The following is a 19,046-nucleotide window of genomic DNA, read 5'->3' as shown; positions in this document are numbered from 1 at the left end:
TTTAAAAGATACTTTACAGCTTCTTAATTGGTATACAATCGAACCCAGTTGGCTCGAACACCATGGGACCGTCGAAAATACCTCGAGCCTCGGAAAATTCGAGCCAAGCGGGAATGCTTACCTTCAGTAAAAAGAAATCAGTCCATTACAATCCAATTCGAGCCAACAAGAAAATTCCAGCCAAGAGTGTTCGAGACAACGGGGTTCGACTCTAATACACTTGTGAGTTTTGTACAACACTCGCTAGCTGGAAACTTTTCATAGTCGTATTATTATTAAATGACGCTCTTTTAAAAAAATCAAGTATTTTCCAAACGCAAGCTTATATAGAAGCATTGCACACTATTGTTTTCATACCCCGATAATGACATCATTCACGCAATTCATTCTTTGAATAATATCGTTTGTCATACAAATGATATCGTTTGACGTTCAATAGTGACCTTCAAAGCAACACAGCTTGTTGCTTCATAAATGTGTATCGAAGACAAAAACAACAGTTTGTATACCGAGGAAGCCTTTCCGTCGGCGCGAACGGTGCCGCTGATGATGATATCCTCGGTGGCGTACATGTGGATGTATCCGCCTCCTATACCGCCGTTGTTCCCGCCGACGGTGTAGCTTCCGCCGCCAGAGCCCCACGTGCTCTCCTCGAAGATGTTGCCGTACTGGAAGGTCGCTTTCATGCTTCCGGATCCCTTGCCGCCTCGTCCACCGTGACTGGCGCCGCTACCGCCGGAAGATGATACTTTGCCAGCACCTTACAAACACCATTATCGTTTTAAGTTTATATTTATGTAACACAACGGCAAACTCTCGCTAACTTAAATATATTTATTCGGAAGAAATCTTTAAAAAAAAAAAAAAAAAAAAAAAAAAAAAAAAAAAACAGACGAAATACTACGTGCAAAAAATCGATTGCGTTTAAATCGGAACAGTACTGTCATTTCATGCTCGAAGCGAAAGTCATATTTCCTTAAACTATACTCCAAATTGATAGAAATGTAATGTTAAGTTCATCAAGTTTTTATTAATTTCTGTCTTCTATTTGCATATTAATTTATTTATAGTTTAGTATCACCTGGGCCCTTGTCGGGGAGATATCCTCCCCCAGTGACGTCCAGTGTCCCGGAAACCTCAACCTTCTGACAGAACTGTGAGCCGTCACCCAGGTCCCCTATATACATGGAACCGGCGCGCGCCGTTCCTTGGATCGTGACCGTCTTGTAGAGGAGTTTCGTCGCCTCGCAGCCTTCGTCCACATTCTCCGGTGTATGCTGGTAGAACATATCCATTACACCACCCGATAAAACGATGTAATCAAATCCTTTGATTGTGTTCGGACGCGAAAAATCAACTTTTCCACCATCTCTCACAGTTAGATACACGATGGTAGAATCATTGCGGGGATGGCAATATAAACTTCCGGAAGTAGCTAACTTCACGACGTCCCAGACTGTATTACCCGAGCTCCAGTATGACCCTAACTCCATTACGATTTTCGAGGCGGTCACTGCAGACTCTGACACCCAGTTCTCGGTCACGAGAGAATCAAACTTAATTTTACCTTTAGTATCAACGTAAACTTCAAGAGACGAATCGTCCGAAGACATGTTTATCGCACCATAGGCTTCAAAATGGCCATCGACGTAAAGATAGTCTACGATAAATGGACCATTTGGTAGAAAATAGAACGAACCGTTAACTTTTATATCAAGTTTATCCCATCCTTCGTTGTTAACCACAAAATTGTGTAGCTCGCCGGCACGAAATTCGCCATCGAGGTCAAAGTCATGGACTCCAAGAACAGAAACCCCTGTCCAGGCCTTTGTTGGTTGCGCAAGAGAATCAAACGTCAGTGTAGCGCCGTATTCAAGTTTCATGGAATTTATTTTGTCTGATGTGATTCCCTGCAATGTGATCGGAGACGTTGACGTCACCGTACCGTTTGAGTAAAAGTTATCAACGCGGAAGACATCATACGGCGTAAACGTCCAAGTTCCGTTTGTTTGTATCGTTATGTCGTCCATACCGATTCCTATATTGATATTTCCCGCCATGAACTGTTTATTCAGAATAAGCTCTTTTACGTTCAAGGAGCTACAGTTACTTGCAATGATTTCTCCATTGGCTTGTTCGGGTAAATTATTTTTGTTCAACTGAAGTAGGCCATTTGGATGGGTGATCTCGATAATCTCCATCCTATTGTCGGGATCGCTGGAGTTTGATCTGATAGTAGCAAGGTTGTGAACGTACATTTTCCCGTGAAGTACAGCTGAGTTGATCAAGATCGGTCCATCAGCTGTAAACGTAAAAACGCCGTTTGTTCCTACTGACAAGCGGTTGACACCCATACCAAAAGACAAATTCCCCGGTGAAAAGTTAGCATCGATTTCCACTGTCCCGCATTCCATAGTGACGATTTCACCCGTTGACGGCCACGTCAACGTACCACCCATGGTAAAGTGGTTACACGGCGAGGTAAACGACACATGTGTAGCTAGGGTCACCGTCCCTTGGATGTTTATAGTGTCACCAACGTACATGTCAGTTGAAAAAGGCTCGAATTCCACCGTCGCTTCTGTACCGACGGAAAACGATGATATGACAGGGTCGATGTGAAGTAGTCCGGCTATCGTGAATAGTCCGTTTATTTCAAGATGTGTACAGTTCAGATCAAATGGTTCGGTGTTGAGAATGGACAATTCAGCGTTTACACCAACTGTGAGCGAATTCATTGATACGGATACCATCTCGTCGGAGTTTATAGTAAGTTTTGCAGGCTCTTCGAGTGTCAACTTTTGTTCCGCTGTAGAGTTAAAAAACACCGTTCCTTGTACGTAAACACTGCCAACCAACGTCATCGTCTCGTCGGGATCGAACATCACGTGTGAGAAGGAATACACGTACATGTGTGACGTCATCGTTTTGACTGCGGTGATGGTGGCGTTTTGAGCCACGTGAACCACGGACCGACCGTCCCCGTAGATGTTTTCTATCTCCAGGTCTGCGGCAAGTACGAGATGGGAGCCGTCGTATACGACCACCTCACGTAAATCCGCTGCCGAATCTAACACCCACGCAGCGCCTCCTATAATAAACATGTAAAAAAAACAGGTTCATAATAAATTATATTCAGGTTTTACGGGTTATTTCTTTAAGCCATGTTTTGAGTAGTCGGTAGTTTAATGACTACACAATTGCTTTATTCACGGCCGCTTTAGAGCGACGAACAGTATACGTGTTTCGATGCTTATTTTAGATTAAATGGTTTCGAGAACAGTACCTTGGGAGATCACGTCCATTGCCTCAGTCTCAGAACACGTTGCACCGTCAGCAACCTTTTTGACGTAAGTGCTCTTCCCGAGGTTGTCCACCACGAGTGTTGATGCGTTTCCGACATGCCAGTGGTAGATTGTGCCCGGGCCCCCGGGGCCGCCTGCAGAGGTAGAGAAACGTGTGTCAGAGTTCTATCAACTCTTTAATAATATGATGTTAAGCATGAATGAGGTATATAATTATATATATATATATAATTATATATATATATATATATATATATATATATATATATATATATATATATATATATATATATATATATATATGAGGTAAAGTAGTGTTTTAGGTAAGGTGGTTTTACTGGTTTATGCGAAACAGATGGCCGGGTGGTGCTGTTGTAAGTAGGGTGGGGTGTGGTCGTAAAACTCATACAGGAGAGGTAGTACAGATGCGAAGGTTGTGTGATCCGGTGATACACGTCAGATGGTGTGGTGGTTTAGGTGATGTGAGGTAGGGGTACAGGTGAGGTGGTGGTATATGTGTGTTGGTGTGGTGGTGTAAGTAAGGTGTAGGTATAATATACCTACACCTTAACTACACCACCACACCAACACACATATTATGTGAGTTGGTGTAGTGGTATAGGTCAGGTGGTGGTATATGTGAGTTGGTGTGGTGGCATAGGTAATGCGGTGGTATATGTGTGGTGGTGTAGGTAAGCTGGTGGTATATGTGTGTTGGTGTAGGTAAGTTGGTGGTATATGTGTGGTTGTGTAGGTAAGGTGGTGTTATATGTGTGGTGGTATAGGTTAGGTGGTGGTATATGTGTGGTGGTGTAGGTAAGCTGGTGGTATATGTGTGTTGGTGTAGGTAATTTGGTGGTATATGTGTGGTGGTATAGGTTAGGTGGTGGTATATGTGTGGTGGTGTAGGTAAGCTGGTGGTATATGTGTGTTGGTGTAGGTAATTTGGTGGTATATGTGTGGTGGTATAGGTTAGGTGGTGGTATATGTGTGTTGGTGTAGGTAATATGGTGGTATATGTGTGGTGGTATAGGTTAGGTGGTGGTATATGTGTGGTGGTGTAGGTAAGCTGGTGGCATATGTGTGTTGGTGTAGGTAAGTTGGTTGTATATGTGTGGTTGTGTAGGTCAGGTGGTGGTATATGTGTGGTGGTGTAGGTCAGGTGGTGGTATATGTGTGGTGGTGAAGGTAAGCTGGTGGTATATGTGTAGTGGTGTTGGTAAGGTTGTGGTTTATGTGTGGTGGTGTAAGTAAGTTGGTGGTATATGTGTGGTGGTGTAGGTAAGGTGGCGGTATATGGGTGGTGGTATAGGTCAGGTGGTGGTATATGTGTGGTGGTGAAGGTAAGCTGGTGGTATATGTGTAGTGGTATTGGTAAGGTTGTGGTATATGTGTGGTGGTGTAAGTAAGTTGGTGGTATATGTGTGCTGGTGTAGGTAAGGTGGCGGTATATGTGTGGTGGTGTAGGTCAGGTGGTGGTATATGTGCGGCGGTGAAGGGTAGCTGGTGGTATATGTGTAGTGGTGTTGGTAAGGTTGTGGTATATGTGTGCTGGTGTAAGTAAGTTGGTGGTATATGTGTGGTGGTGTAGGTAAGGTGGCGGTATATGTATGGTGGTGTAGGTCAGGTGGTGGAATATGTATGGTGGTGTGGTGGTGTAGGTCAGGTGGTGGTATATGTGTGGCGGTGAAGGTAAGCTGGTGGTATATGTGTAGTGGTGTTGGTAAAGTTGTGGTATATGTGTGGTGGTGTAAGTAAGTTGGTGGTATATGTGTGGTGGTGTAGGTAAGGTGGCGGTATATGTATGGTGGTGTAGGTCAGGTGGTGGAATATGTGTGGTGGTGTGGTGGTGAAGGTCAGGTGGTGGTATATGTGTGTTGGTGTAGGTAAGCTTGTGGTATATGTGTAGTGGTGTTGGTAAGGTGGTTGTATGTGTGTGGTGGTGTAAGTAAGTTGGTGGTATATGTGTGGTGGTGTAGGTAAGGTGGCGGTATATGTGTGGTGGTGTAGGTCAGGTGTTGGTATATGTGTGGTGGTGTAGGTCAGGTGGTGGTATATGTGTGGTGGTGGTTAGGTAAGCTGGTTGTATATGTGTGTTGGTGTAGGTAAATTGGTGGTATATGTGTGGTTGTGTAGGTAAGGTGGTGGCATATGTGTGGTGGTGTAGGTAAGGTGGTGGTATATGTGTGGTGGTGTCGGTCAGGTGGTGGTATATATGTGGTGGTGTGGTGGTGTAGGTCAGGTGGTGGTATATGTGTTGTAGTGTAGGTAAGCTGGTGGTATATGTGTGTTGGTGTAGGTAAATTGGTGGTTTATGTATGGTTGTGTAGGTAAGGTTGTGGTATATGTGTGGTGGTGTAGGTAAGGTGGTGGCATATGTGCGGTGGGGTAAGTAAGTTTGTGGTATATGTGTGGTGGTGTAGTAAGGTGGTGGTATATGTGTGGTGATGTAGGTAAGGTGGTGGTACATGTGTGGTGGTGTAGGTCAGGTGGTGGTATATGTGTGTTTGTGTGGTGGTGTAGGTTAGGTGGTGGTATATGTGTGTTGGTGTGGTGGTGTAGGTAAGGTGTTGGTATATGTGTGGTGGTATACGTCAGGTGGTGGTATATGTGTGTTGGTGTGGTGGTGTATGTTAGGTGGTGGTATATATGTGTGTTGGTGTGGTGGTGTAGGTTAGGTGGTGGTATATGTGTGGTGGTGTGGTGGTGTAGGTAAGGTGGTGGTTTATGTGTGTTGGTGTTATGGTTTTCGTGAAGTGGTGGTTTAGCTGCACGATGAGGTTGTATGGTGCTTTGTATGGAGTGGTGGCATCGTATAAGTGATGTGGTGGTGTAAGTGGTGTTGTGGTATAGGTGAGGTGGTGGTGCTAGTGATGTTGTCGTATACTTGATGTGTTAGTTAAGGTGGTGTGGTGTTGTGGTATAGAGGTTGTGGTGGTTAAGTTGAAGTAATATGGTGGTATAAATGTTGAGGTGGTAGTTTAGGTGATGTAGTTGGGTGGTGGAATGGTATAAGTTGTGCACGGTGATGAAGGTGATTGTGTTGTATAGGTGAGGTAGTTGTATATGTGTGGTGGTGTGGTAAAGGTGTTGAGATAGTGGTATAGGTCAGTTTATGTGGTTGTATAGTAGAGTTCGTATAATGGTTTAGATATGGTGTGGTATATGTAGTGTGATGGTATAATTGGAATGGTTGCATAATTCGTGTGGTGGTTAAGTTAGCGTGGAGCTGTGTTTAAGGTGCTGTAGTGGTATAGACCAGGTGGTGGTATATGTGGTGTTATGGTGAGGTTGAAGTGATGAGGTGGTAGTTAAGATATTTGTTGTATATGTGGTGTGTTAATGTGGTGGCATGGGTGATTAGGTGTTGTGGTTGCAATAGTGGTATGTGGTGTGATAGTATAGGTGGCGTGGTAAAGGGGGGCAGATGTGGTTGTATATATGTGTGTGGTTATAAAGTAAAAGTGGTGCTCCGATATACGTGAAGTAGTATGGTGGTATGGTTGATGTCGTGTATGTGTTGTTGAGGTATGGGTGGTATGGAGTGGTTGCAAAGGTGAGGTGGTTTGGTGAAATGGGTGACGTGGTGTGGCGGTATAGGCAAGGTATTGTGGTGGTGTCGGTGGTGTGTAGGTATGGATGGTGTGGGGCTGTGGTTTGTATAAGTGAGGTGGAGCAGGTGCTTTTTGGATTCACCGTCTATTGGTCTCACGAAATTAACAGAAGTACAGACTAGTTGCAAACGAAGAAACTGACGTGATATTGTGGGGTTCATTTAACCATAATTATTTCGTAGATCCTACTGTTATATTCAGTTACCTTGATTAATATTTTATTTTAACGCTTTTACTCTTTTATATATGTCACGATTGTAAATTTTAGAGAGCTCGTTGGTTCGGGTAAATAAAAAAAACTATTAAACAAAACCAAACCTTGAACTCCTTACAACCAATGAAATGCTGGCCAAAATTGCAAAATCATAGTTATGGTGACCCGACGAAAATAGAAAGCTTTGACACATTTTAAATACTGGCATAACAATGCGATGTTCCATTAAAAAGCTACTGGTTATTTATAATTGGCATGTGACACAGAAAGATTTTGGAATCACGACAAAAAGTTACAGTTGAGGACTTTTCACACAGAGTTCTAATTGCAATTGTCTAATAATGTATTTGATTACTGATCAATTATCTATACAATGAAATCGAAATTATATTCGATAATCGCGTAGAAACTTTTAACGCGACCTCTCTAGGTTCCGTTCTATTTGCGTTGATTGCCAATGTAAGTGGAAGTTTTGTGTTCTCTTAAATTGTAAGCCGAACTATTATGTTGAATAATTTTTTAAAGGTTATTGACTTAATTGTTTGAACTGTAATAAGCACATAAATGTCTGTATACTGTATATATCCTTTCTGCATGATGAAACAATCTAGATAATATTACAGTGCTCCAGCTAGGCCTCAATAGCAAGGTGCACTCTGCTGCCAATTAACTTCACCTCTTTGTGCAAATTTTGTTTGACAGAGTAAATTTTCAGAAACAAGTATAAAAAGAAATATATGGTTTTGACACTAAAGTAAAGATAACATCTAAAGAATTCACAATAAACGATAAGTATTAAAAAGCTGTTACAACACACACAATTGAACATTGTCCCTAGCATGTGCCTCCATTAATGTCTCAGTCACATTTGCGACGGCGACCGTTGGGTCTAAAATATTTACGGCCAATAGCAGCTGTATGGTTGGGTAGCCGCACGGAGTAATTTGATTTTTTAAGACGGCTGTCGTAATGTCTTTTAAGTTATGACGCGACGCACGGTCGCCTTACAGCGTCCCTGCGGCGGCCATAGGTTTTTAATAAATATGAAAAGCCGCCGCACGGGCACCGTATGGCCGCGCCGAGGCTGCCTAGCAAATAGCTTTGGGTGCTGGACTAGGAAAGAATGATGGTTACGGAACTAGCACAGAGCTCTGGGTGCTGTTCTAGCAGATACAGTTACAAAAAAGTGGTTAGCACTGTACTAGCAGAGGTATTTACTGAATTAGCAGAGTGCTGGGTACTAAATCAGCAAAGAATTTGAGTACTGAACTAACAGAGAGTGCTGGATAAAGAATGTTTAAAGAGTTTTGGTCCGAATGACCAAGTCATGCAAGTAACAGTATGCTTATAAATGTTGATAATGGGGGACTATTTGATTTATTGCCGATGGTTTTATCATAAATATTTGATGACCAGATTTCACAAAATGAAATTGATTAAAAGGCATTCTTTTTTGTCTTTCTTGTAAGTTCCGTTGCGCCAACAAAACAAAGATAAAACGACAGATATAAAGCGTCAATACGCCAAATGCATTATTTGTCTTTTTGGAGTGCTATTGGGGCGCTGATATAAAAACACACCAGAAGTAAATGGAAGAAATCAGTAATCGTAAACAGATCCTACCCAACCATCTTTCTTTCTCTTTTCCCATCCACCCAGATTGGTACAAGGACAATACCCTACGGGAAATTATATTGAGTTCTGCACTTATCAACATGTTGCGTCACCGGCGGAAAGGGTGTGTACCGGTTTGGGGTGACGCACCCAGTAAGACCGACACTTTGGGAAAAAGAGCCTAAAGTTTCAGCTTTGTGCCTAAATTCCCCGGTACCACCTTCCTACTGGTTGGACAATACCTTGATTCATTTGGTATGTTACAATCTTATAGTAAGATCACCTTTTGAAGCCGGAGAACAGAGACCGGTCGGTTCCAGCGACGATGTTCCTGAAATGTAGTATAGTACATATTAACAAACGGCAGTGTTTTCAAATAAAAAAATCTATGGTAGTTATACATGTAATTATGAAAATAAATTTTGGTGACACTTTCATTCGTTTACGACACTCCGGAGTGTTATGTTTAGGTTAGATCATTATTTGTTTCGTGACTAAGTAACCTAAGGGGAATGGAGGGCCGTGTTAGTGTTAGGCTCTCCCACATTGAATTAACTTTAAACTTATGTCAACAAAACCTGTAAAAACCTGGACGACCCCGCACTCAAATCAGCGTTGACACTGAAATTGCGCCTTTGCATATGGAAACAGTAGGCATGGCTAAATGCGCATGCCCATGCAGTTATAGCAATTTACTTAATCATGAGGAGTTCACAAAAAAGTAACTAAACATTTTTGTTTAATCTAGCGCCCCTGATTGGCTAAAAATGTAGGACAAACAGTTAGATTTTTTTTAAAACTGTGAATACTATCACGAGGTCATTAACATAAAATATGCCCAAAATAGGGAATAGTTCAGATCTGATATTTATTTCGATATACTACAAAGTAATAGGATCTTGTCGGAAACGGAAGAGATTTCGTAAATTGATACTAAGACAAAAGGATAAAAAGAAGTGCTTGGACGAACAAAATTTGTTGTTTAGCTCAATACCTTTGCAGACTCTTAAATTAAGTTTAATAATATAACATAGCTTTGAAAGCATGACTAAGGGTGGACATATATCTGTAAATTATTGTTTGTGTACTGATAGTTTTCCCCAATTGAAGGAAAACTTAAATGCGCAGAATGATTTAGATTCAACAAAAAAAAATGCATTCAATGAAAACAGTTGGCGGCCTACTTCATGTGAGATCACATTCTTCACACATGTGATAAGAATGATTCAATTCGCAACATTTTCAAGTTGAAACATGTGTATGCCCGAAAAGGACAAGAAAATCACCCTTTTCAAATATGTGACTTATGTGACGTGGTTTGATGAACAATGAGACATTGGTATTAAAATGCGGAGAATGCGAGTTCGTGTTAATTCAAAAACCTGCATCTATCACAAGTTTAGCAGTTACCCACCCTGTGCGTATCCATTGAGGGCCATGGCGAGCTCTATGTTTTCGGACCACGTCTTGGGGTAGAGGCGAATGTTGCTCGTGTACACGGGGTAGGGCAACTTCCGGGTGACCTTAGAGGCACCGTCACTGTTTCCGGTGAACACATACTCCTCATTGTCCTTAAGGCCGTACAGATACTGCGATCGAGAAATAAAACGAATAAAAGACGAATAAACGGCGTTTGCATTAAAGCTTTTTTGTTATACATTTGTATAACCTATATGCCATCCCATGTGTTTGTTTATTTATTACTTATTATTAAGATGATGTACGTTGTACAAGTCTTAATAAAATATCTACTCTGTTCTGTTCTGTTCTGTTCTATATAACTTTTAATCCATTATATTTTTGTATGTACATGTATTACGGAAAAGAGAACCGTTTCGTATTCAGTGGCATTCTTTATTCCAGAAGGAACGTGTCTTAATATTAAGTATAAATATATGAAACTTACCCAACTTCCGGACGTAGTGTTATAGTACTGGATAGAGTAGCTTTTTACATGATAACCAGAATTTCCGCCTCCCTTCGTCTGGACGGCCGTAACGTAGTAGTCGGCATCCAGGCGCATCTCCAGGTAGGCATCCTTAGATGATGTTGGACGCCACGACTTTGAGCTTGAGTGATCAAGCTTTCCGTAATTGTTTGGGTATGATGAATCGGCGCTGCTAGATGCCATTGAGGAAGTCTCCAATCTCACTTCCGTGCCGCCTGGAAAAAAGTTATAAGCTGAATAGTTTTAGTGCGTTGATATAAATACGTTTTGCAGCGTGTTAATTTGCACAGAGGTAGATTTTTCTATGATGATTTTTGTCGGAATTTGACTCATAGTTGTGTTGAACTGGTGTAAAATGTGTCTATTTCTGTAAAATAAATATATGATATCCAAAAGATGAATAGATAAATGTTTGTAGATGCTTGTCATGACATATAATATAACCATTTAAAAAAAAAAGGGAACGAATCGTTACCTCCCAAACCTCCATCGGCCTTTGTTCTTCCTTGAAACGTGAACGTGTTATCTTTCTGCTTAAGCGTTATTTTTCCACCTCCACCGCCACCTCCGTCCGTCGCGCCATTACCGCCTCGGGTGGATATAGTTCCGTAGCCTTTAATGGTGTTCGCGTCTATAAAAGCGGAACCTCCACTGCCACCGCCTCCCCCGGATGTCGCGTCACCGCCATCCGCGGAGAGAATGCCGTCTATGATTACGTCCGTCGAGGCTGTGATTCGGATAGCGCCTCCACCCTTACCGGCGCCGTTTCCACCACCAGGGCTTCCTGGGTCCGTCGGCGCTTCCAAACTTCCATACGCAACGGAGTCGGTTGACGATAGAAAGCGGTCGGCTGGACTGCCTCCTCGGCCTCCATACCCACCTAGAATATGAACAACGCACAATAACGACCGTTTTAATTTAATTAATATATAATTCTAAACTGTCTGATAATTGATAAATTATTATCTTCAAGTTTAGAGTATCCGCGTTACAAGCGCGATGTTACTAGTGCTGCTACTGGTACTAGTGTTGTTGTTGTTGTTGCTACTGCTCTATTTACTACTACATTTTCAACTGTCTTAAATTCTGTTAACTGATCGTCAGGTCCCACAAAGCCGAAACTTAAATGGAATAAAATGTTGACGGGGGGATGTACTACTAAATTATTTTTTGGCAATTGCTAGTCTATTAAATTATATTTGAAATATTTTACGGGGCGCGGCCAGGTACCCCTGAATCTGTTAGTGCAGATAGTGCATAAGATAAAGTATTGCATTTAGAATTATGCTTCGAATAAAACAAACAAGAACATTTAAGTTTTTCACTTATTTGTTCTTGAAGAACATTTCTATTACTTTTTCTTAAAAGGTCGATCAAACTTCGTTTGGACTTGTTTTGTCCAAAATTCGGTACAGCACTCCTAGACAAAACAGTAATTTAATACTTCTTGATGTTATTTTCCCAAAACTGATATTTTGCTTATAAATTTACATTTAATGAATACAATGTCGAAAAGGCAAGAGGTATCACGTTACCGTCTTTTTCAGCGGAAAAAAACCCGCATATCGTCGCTGATCAATAGGTTTATTCAGTTTTGATAATTATGTTCTCAATAAAAGAGAATTTTACGTGATGATACTTCCAAACCCCCATAGTCGAATAAAACAGAGAGCTCATCCTTTTTTCTCTCTGCGAACGTGACATGTAAGCAATCGATATAAAGCAAGTAAACATATCAATTAATAAAATATAATTTAACCACAAAAACAAACGTGATTTGTAAAGATTTTATGTGCCGATAGTTATTTCGGTAGAATATGGCGGAATTGTTCTTGATAAAAGATAAAGGTCCAACGACGAACATTCACTATAGAAATTAGAGGACACTTTTTATATTTACTTATTATAATATAATATACGTTGACGAAATACAGAATATTTGCCCGGTTAGCGCAGTGGTTATAACAATCGCTTACCCGGGTTCGATACCTGACTGGGTAATACATGTATTCCTCCCAATAAAGGGCCAGTCTGCTGGACTGCTGAGACACCTTCATTGAAGGACATATTGACTCTTATATATCACAGAAGCATCTTAAGTTAAAATTTTACCATTTCCTCTAATTCAACAATTTTCATACCTGTTTTTACACAGGTAGAAAATGTTATGCTAAGTGTTGATTCTGCAATTAACGTATGGACACTTAAGTTTTTTTAAAAAAATAGGTTGGTTTAAACCTTTGAAGAGCACCAGTTTAGCTCTGATTCATATTCATATTAATCGTAATGGATCGGGAAAATATTTTTTATATGGATTAAGTTATTTTTTCGTACAAATGCTGACGATAATGATAAGATCCTTTAACTACTAACTAAAGAATGCATTTATTAATGGAAAATATTAATTAGAAATAACAGGATTGTCACCGTGATTTTAATAGCTGAAAATGCACAAATATTAAATGATTAGTGAGGGCTTAAATATTTACTATGATCTACGATCATCTCATAAGGTAGAATACCGTGTTTTCTGCACATTTCTTTCAAATTAAACTCAGTTTCATTTATAAGAACCATTGTTTACCTCATTTATTCATCCTTTATGGTATATTTAAACAAATGTAATTATTTTTGGTAAATTGAATTTGGGAGTAAGAGTGCGTCTTTAATCATCACGATTTTCTTTATGGTGGGCAAGCTATAGCAAAAATATAAATCTAAAATTCTTCGACTGATGGTATTTGGTCATAGTCTCGTTGATACAGACATAAAATTGTTAAGAAACATTCTTAAATATCCGATTTTTGTCGAAAATAAAAGTTTAAGAAAAGTCACAGCCTGTTAAAAAAAATCTCTTTTTGAAAATGCTATTTTATGGACAATAAAGCAATGATATCTGGCATTTTGAACAGGTCAAAGCCAATGAAACAAACACCAAGGCATACAATAAGAGATGAAGCCATATGTTCAACCTAAAGGAAAATACACACTCACTTCTGTGAGCGAGTGACCATACATTTATACTCATTTTCAGCTTGAATTACCAGATTTGACCGATTATTTTTTTTGTATAGTTTTTTTTGGTATAGCTTTTTTTCTCCGCTGATGATTTTTTTTCCATATGCAATTAATCAAACTATGATTAAGTATTGTCCTAAACCGAGATTGAATAAACACGTCTTAAACAGTTACGCGAATATTTAAATAAGAGCGGCACCATTGAAATAAGTCATGAAGTGTTAAATTAACATTCTCTTTTCAACACTGAAAAAACAAGTGTTTGTCCTAAATGAAATGCTTACTTTAAACTTTATTGAAATATATTAAATTGAACAGAAGCCCCAAGATCGTCAAATGCACGCCATTGCGCTTGTTTGTTTTTCAAACCCTTTAACGTCAAGTGATGTGAAGTGGGTTTCAGTGCTCAATCGGAAATAAATCTTCATAAATATTGGTTTGCATGATGCTGATTACCATTTTAATAATCTTAAATTTTGTTTACTTTCACATTTAGAATATCAATTAAATAATTTAAGACTGCACTTAGAACACTCATAATAATAACAATTATTATGTTCTTTAAAATAAAGTTTGTTTCGTTTTCATATCAAATTAACACAAATTGTTTATGTTGAACAAGCAGCTCGCATATTTTTTTTACATATTGACAAAACTTGTGCTTGGATAAAGTGTGATTTTACCTCCCGAGCCATCGTTATTTCCGGTGCCCTGACCGGACGTCGCCAGCGGCTGAACGACCACTTTCCCACCTGCCTTGATTTCGAAGGATTTGCACGTGATCGTTATTGACGTAACCGCAACGTTAATCGTCCCACCAACGGTGATTATTAACTCTGTTGACGTAACATCTGCCGACAGATCGCATTCCGTTTCCGCCGTGACGTTAAGTTCGTCCCCGGAAAAGCTGCACACTGCCGCCAAGCTCACTTCGGCGGTAAATAGAAATACAAGTAGCAATGTTCCGACGCCCGTCGGCGTCATGTTTGCTAGTGACCTAAAATTAACAAAATGTTCAAAATGCAATGATAGTTTACAAAATTACGAACTGAAGCAAGAGCATTGATCTAGGGCTTCCACCGCTTTCCAATGAACTGTGGCGCGCATGTCGAACCAATAAATATATTGTAAAGGACCGTCAACTACGCATGTGCGATAACATCTTAAAGTTCGTTATGCTCATTATTTACAATAGATAAATATATTGGCAGCAAACAATCGAAACTATCCATTCGATAATCGTGATCTTGAAATTCTATCCGATTTTTCGAAATTTATATGTTAGAGCTTAAGTTATTTTTATTTTCTTTGTGAACAGGAAGTCTTTTAAATATTATATTCGGTCGTATCTTCACACTAAGTGGAGTGGTTTAGAGAATGGAAAGTACCGACTTTGTAGAATCAGTATCACTGTTACTGTATGAATGGTCAGTACCAATATGAATAGGCATTAACAATATGCATGGTCAGTAACAATATAAATGGTCAGTATCAACATGAATGGTCAGTATCAATATAAATGGTCAGAACCAATATGAATGGTTAGTACCAATATGAATGGTTAGTACCAAAATGAAAGGTCATTATCAATATAAATGGTCAGTACCAATATGAATGGTCAGTAACAATATAAATGGTCAGTATCAATATAAATGGTCAGTACCAATATAAATGGTCAGTAACAATATAAATGGTCAGTATCAATATGAATGGTCAGTAACAATATAAATGGTCAGTATCAATATGAATGGTCAGTACCAATATGAATGGTCAGTATCAATATGAATGGTCAGTACCATTATGAATGGTCAGTGCAAATATGAATGGTCAGTTACAATATGAATGGTCAGTTACAATATGAATAATCAGAATCGATTCCAATGGTTAGTAACAAAATGAATGGTCTGCAACAATATGAATGGTCAGTATCAGTACGAATGGTCAATATCATTATGAATAATCAGTACCAATATGAATGGTCAGTTACAGTATGAATGGTCAGTATCAATATGAGTGTTCAGTACCAATATCAATGGTCAGTATCAATATGAATGGTCAGTATACAAATGCATGTTCAGTACCAATACGAATAATCAGTACCAATATGAATGGGCAGTGACAATATGAATGGTCAGTAACAATATGAATGGTCAGTAACAATGTGAGTAGTCGGTACAAATATGAGAGACGGGTATTCTGGGTTCTGACAATGGCTACCACGGGCGTATCTTATTCTTTAGTTGCTTCTTTCTGTGTATTACTATACTGACCTCTACAAAATTATGCATATTTGGTAGACGCAAATGTTCCAGTCAATAAGGCAATTGTACTAGCCATAGATTTTGCAGTGAGAAATATCCTAGTCGTTTATATTGTAGAGAAAATTTTCCTAGTCGTTTATATTATAGAGACAAATGTCCTAGTCGTTTATATTGTAGAGACAAATGTCCTAGTCGTCTACATTATAGAGGCAAATGTCCTAGTCGTCTACATTATAGAGGCAAATGTCCTAGTCGTTTATATTTCAGAGACAAATAATGTCCCAGCCGTTTACATTTTAGAGGCAAATGTCCTAATCGTTTATATTGTAGAGACAAATGTCCTAGTCGTTTATATTATAGAGACAAATGTCCTAGTCGTTTATATTGTAGAGACAAATGTCCTAGTCGTCTACATTATAGAGGCAAATGTCCTAGTCGTCTACATTATAGAGGCAAATGTCCTAGTCGTTTATATTTCAGAGACAAATAATGTCCCAGCCGTTTACATTTTAGAGGCAAATGTCCTAATCGTTTATATTGTAGATGCACATGTCCTAGTCGTTTATATTGTAGAGGCAAATGTCCTAGTCGTTTATATTGTATAGGCAAATGTCCTAGTCGTTTATATTGTATAGGCAAACGTCCTAGTCGTTTATATTGTAGAGGCAAATGTCCTAGTCGTTTATATTGTAGATGCAAACGTCCTAGTCGTTTATATTGCAGAGACAAATGCCCTAGTCGTTTATATTGTAGAGACAAATGTCCTAGTCGTTTATATTGTATAGGCAAACGTCCTAGTCGTTAATATTGTAGAAGCAAATGTCCTAGTCGTTTATATTGTAGATGCAAACGTCCTAGTCGTTTATATTGCAGAGACAAATGTCCTAGTCGTTTATATTGCAGAGACAAATGTCCTAGTCGTTTATATTGCAGAGACAAATGTCCTAGTCGTTTATATTGCAGAGACAAATGTCCTAGTCGTTTATATTGCAGAGACAAATGTCCTAGTCGTTTATATTGCAGAGACAAATGTCCTAGTCGTTTATATTGCAGAGACAAATGTCCTAGTCGTTTATATTGTAGAGGCAAATGTCCTAGTCGTTTATATTGCAGAGACAAATGTCCTAGTCGTTTATATTGTAGAGACAAATGTCCTAGTCGTTTATATTGTAGAGGCAAATGTCCTAGTCGTTTATATTGTAGATGCAAATGTCCTAGTTGTTTATATTGCAGAGACGAATGTCCTAGTCGTTTACATTGTAGAGGCAAATATCCTAGTCATATATTTTTCGAGGCAATTGCCCAAGTCGTTTATATTACGGAGATAAATGTCCTAATCATATATTTTAGAGGCAATTGTCCTAGTGCGTTTATATTGTAGAAGCAAATACCCTAGTCGTTTATAATAATAATAATAATAATAATAATAATAATAATAATAATAATAATAATAATAATAATAATAATAATAATAATAACAACTTTAGGTTACATACTAAGTGTACAATCATTACAGACATACTACTTATTTCCAGCATGGCCTTCACACAAAAAGTATTATAAAAAACCATATACTAACTTACATATTAAGCAACATACAAAACATACAATCACACTATCACTATCATACTTTTCTCATGTAATTCAACATAATTATACATGTATTCAACATTTCTTCGACAAACACAACTCAGTTTGATATGATGATTATAAATTACAATAATTTCATCCTGTAAATAATGTAGATATATTCAGTAAAAACCCACATTCAATCAATATATTTTCAACATTTACACATTTGGTAGTATCCATTACAAGTTGTTGCAAGAATGTCATATACGTACATTAACACAATTCATGTAAACAATGAACTATTTATTATAATGTGAATTAAATAAAGTGTCAAGATCTTTTTTCTTTTCTTTTTTCATAAGTGATAATATTATTCTGCCAATAAGTGGCCTTTTAATGCATGTTTAAAGGCTGGTAGCTTATCTTGACATTTAATGTATGTAGGAAGAGAATTCCAATTTTTCATTGCTTTATAGGCAAATGTATTTTTGATATAGTTTGTTCTAGGTTTTACAACAAAAAGATCCTTGTTTTCTGAAAAACGCAAGCTATAGTGCTCGTTTTTGGCAAATGTTAACAACTCTATGAAGTACAAAGGAGTCAAACATTTCATGCTTTTGAAAACAAGTAATGAAATATGATAATAGCACATGTCTTCAAAAGATAGCAACCCTGACTGTTGGAATATGTTTCCACAGGTGCTAGTTCCCGACTTCATTATTAGCTTAATAGCTCTTTTCTGAATATAAGTGATTTTTGTGGTATCTGAGGAATGTGTAAGTCCCCAGACACTACAACAGTACTTCATGTTTGACATGATATATGCATTATAATACAATAATTTCATCTCGTCTGTAAGATAATATTCTTCTTAGAGTGCCAATTTTGAATTAAGCTTATTCACTACAGTATTAACATGTAGATGCCGTGACAATGTCTGATCAACATGCACCCCGAGAACCTTTTGACATTTCACGTTTTCTACTGACAATCCATCTATTGATAGTTCAAGTTGCATTGCATGTTTTGCCTTATAATTAGTACATAGAATCATACATTTGCTTTTTGATGGATGGATTGACATATTATTTGTCTTACACCAACAGTTCACACTATTAAGACTTTTTTGTAGATCTGATTGAATGCTCAATATACTTGGACCTATTTTGTATAACGTGGAATCATCTGCATATAAGTCAATACATGAGTTGGAAGAAACTAAAGGCATATCATTGATGTATATTAGAAAAAGTAAGGGTCCGAGTATTGATCCTTGAGGGACACCCGACAAAGTTTTCAATTTCTCAGAATTAATGTTGTTCCCTTTCACAAATTGCATCCTGTTAGTCAGATAGTACCTAAAAAATTGCATAGACCTTTCTTTGAAGTGATAAAGTTTAAGTTTGTGTAAGAATATTTCATGGTCAACTAAGTCAAATGCTTTTCGGAGATCGAGATAAATAGCCCCTACATAATCACCACTGTCTATACCCTTCAACC

The 19,046-nt window shown here is 38.6% G+C and overlaps 1 protein-coding gene across 1 annotated transcript; it reads right to left on the bottom strand.

The window, feature by feature from the left end:
• Positions 1-407: 407 nt before the first annotated feature.
• Positions 408-14,778, bottom strand: LOC128217483 (uncharacterized). The gene is made up of 8 exons (XM_052924639.1): positions 14,397-14,778; positions 11,171-11,575; positions 10,654-10,910; positions 10,162-10,336; positions 9,031-9,078; positions 3,287-3,439; positions 1,082-3,091; positions 408-760 (listed from the first exon to the last, which is right to left on the bottom strand). The coding sequence occupies exons 1-8, from the start codon at positions 14,695-14,697 to the stop codon at positions 408-410; spliced, it is 3,702 nt and encodes a 1,233-aa protein (XP_052780599.1). The 5' UTR covers positions 14,698-14,778.
• Between the last annotated feature and the right edge of the window lie 4,268 nt (positions 14,779-19,046).

This window comes from Mya arenaria, chromosome 14, assembly GCF_026914265.1.
Source record: "Mya arenaria isolate MELC-2E11 chromosome 14, ASM2691426v1".
Taxonomy (NCBI): Eukaryota; Metazoa; Mollusca; class Bivalvia; order Myida; family Myidae; genus Mya; species Mya arenaria.
This window is presented reverse-complemented; position numbering and strand designations above follow the sequence as displayed.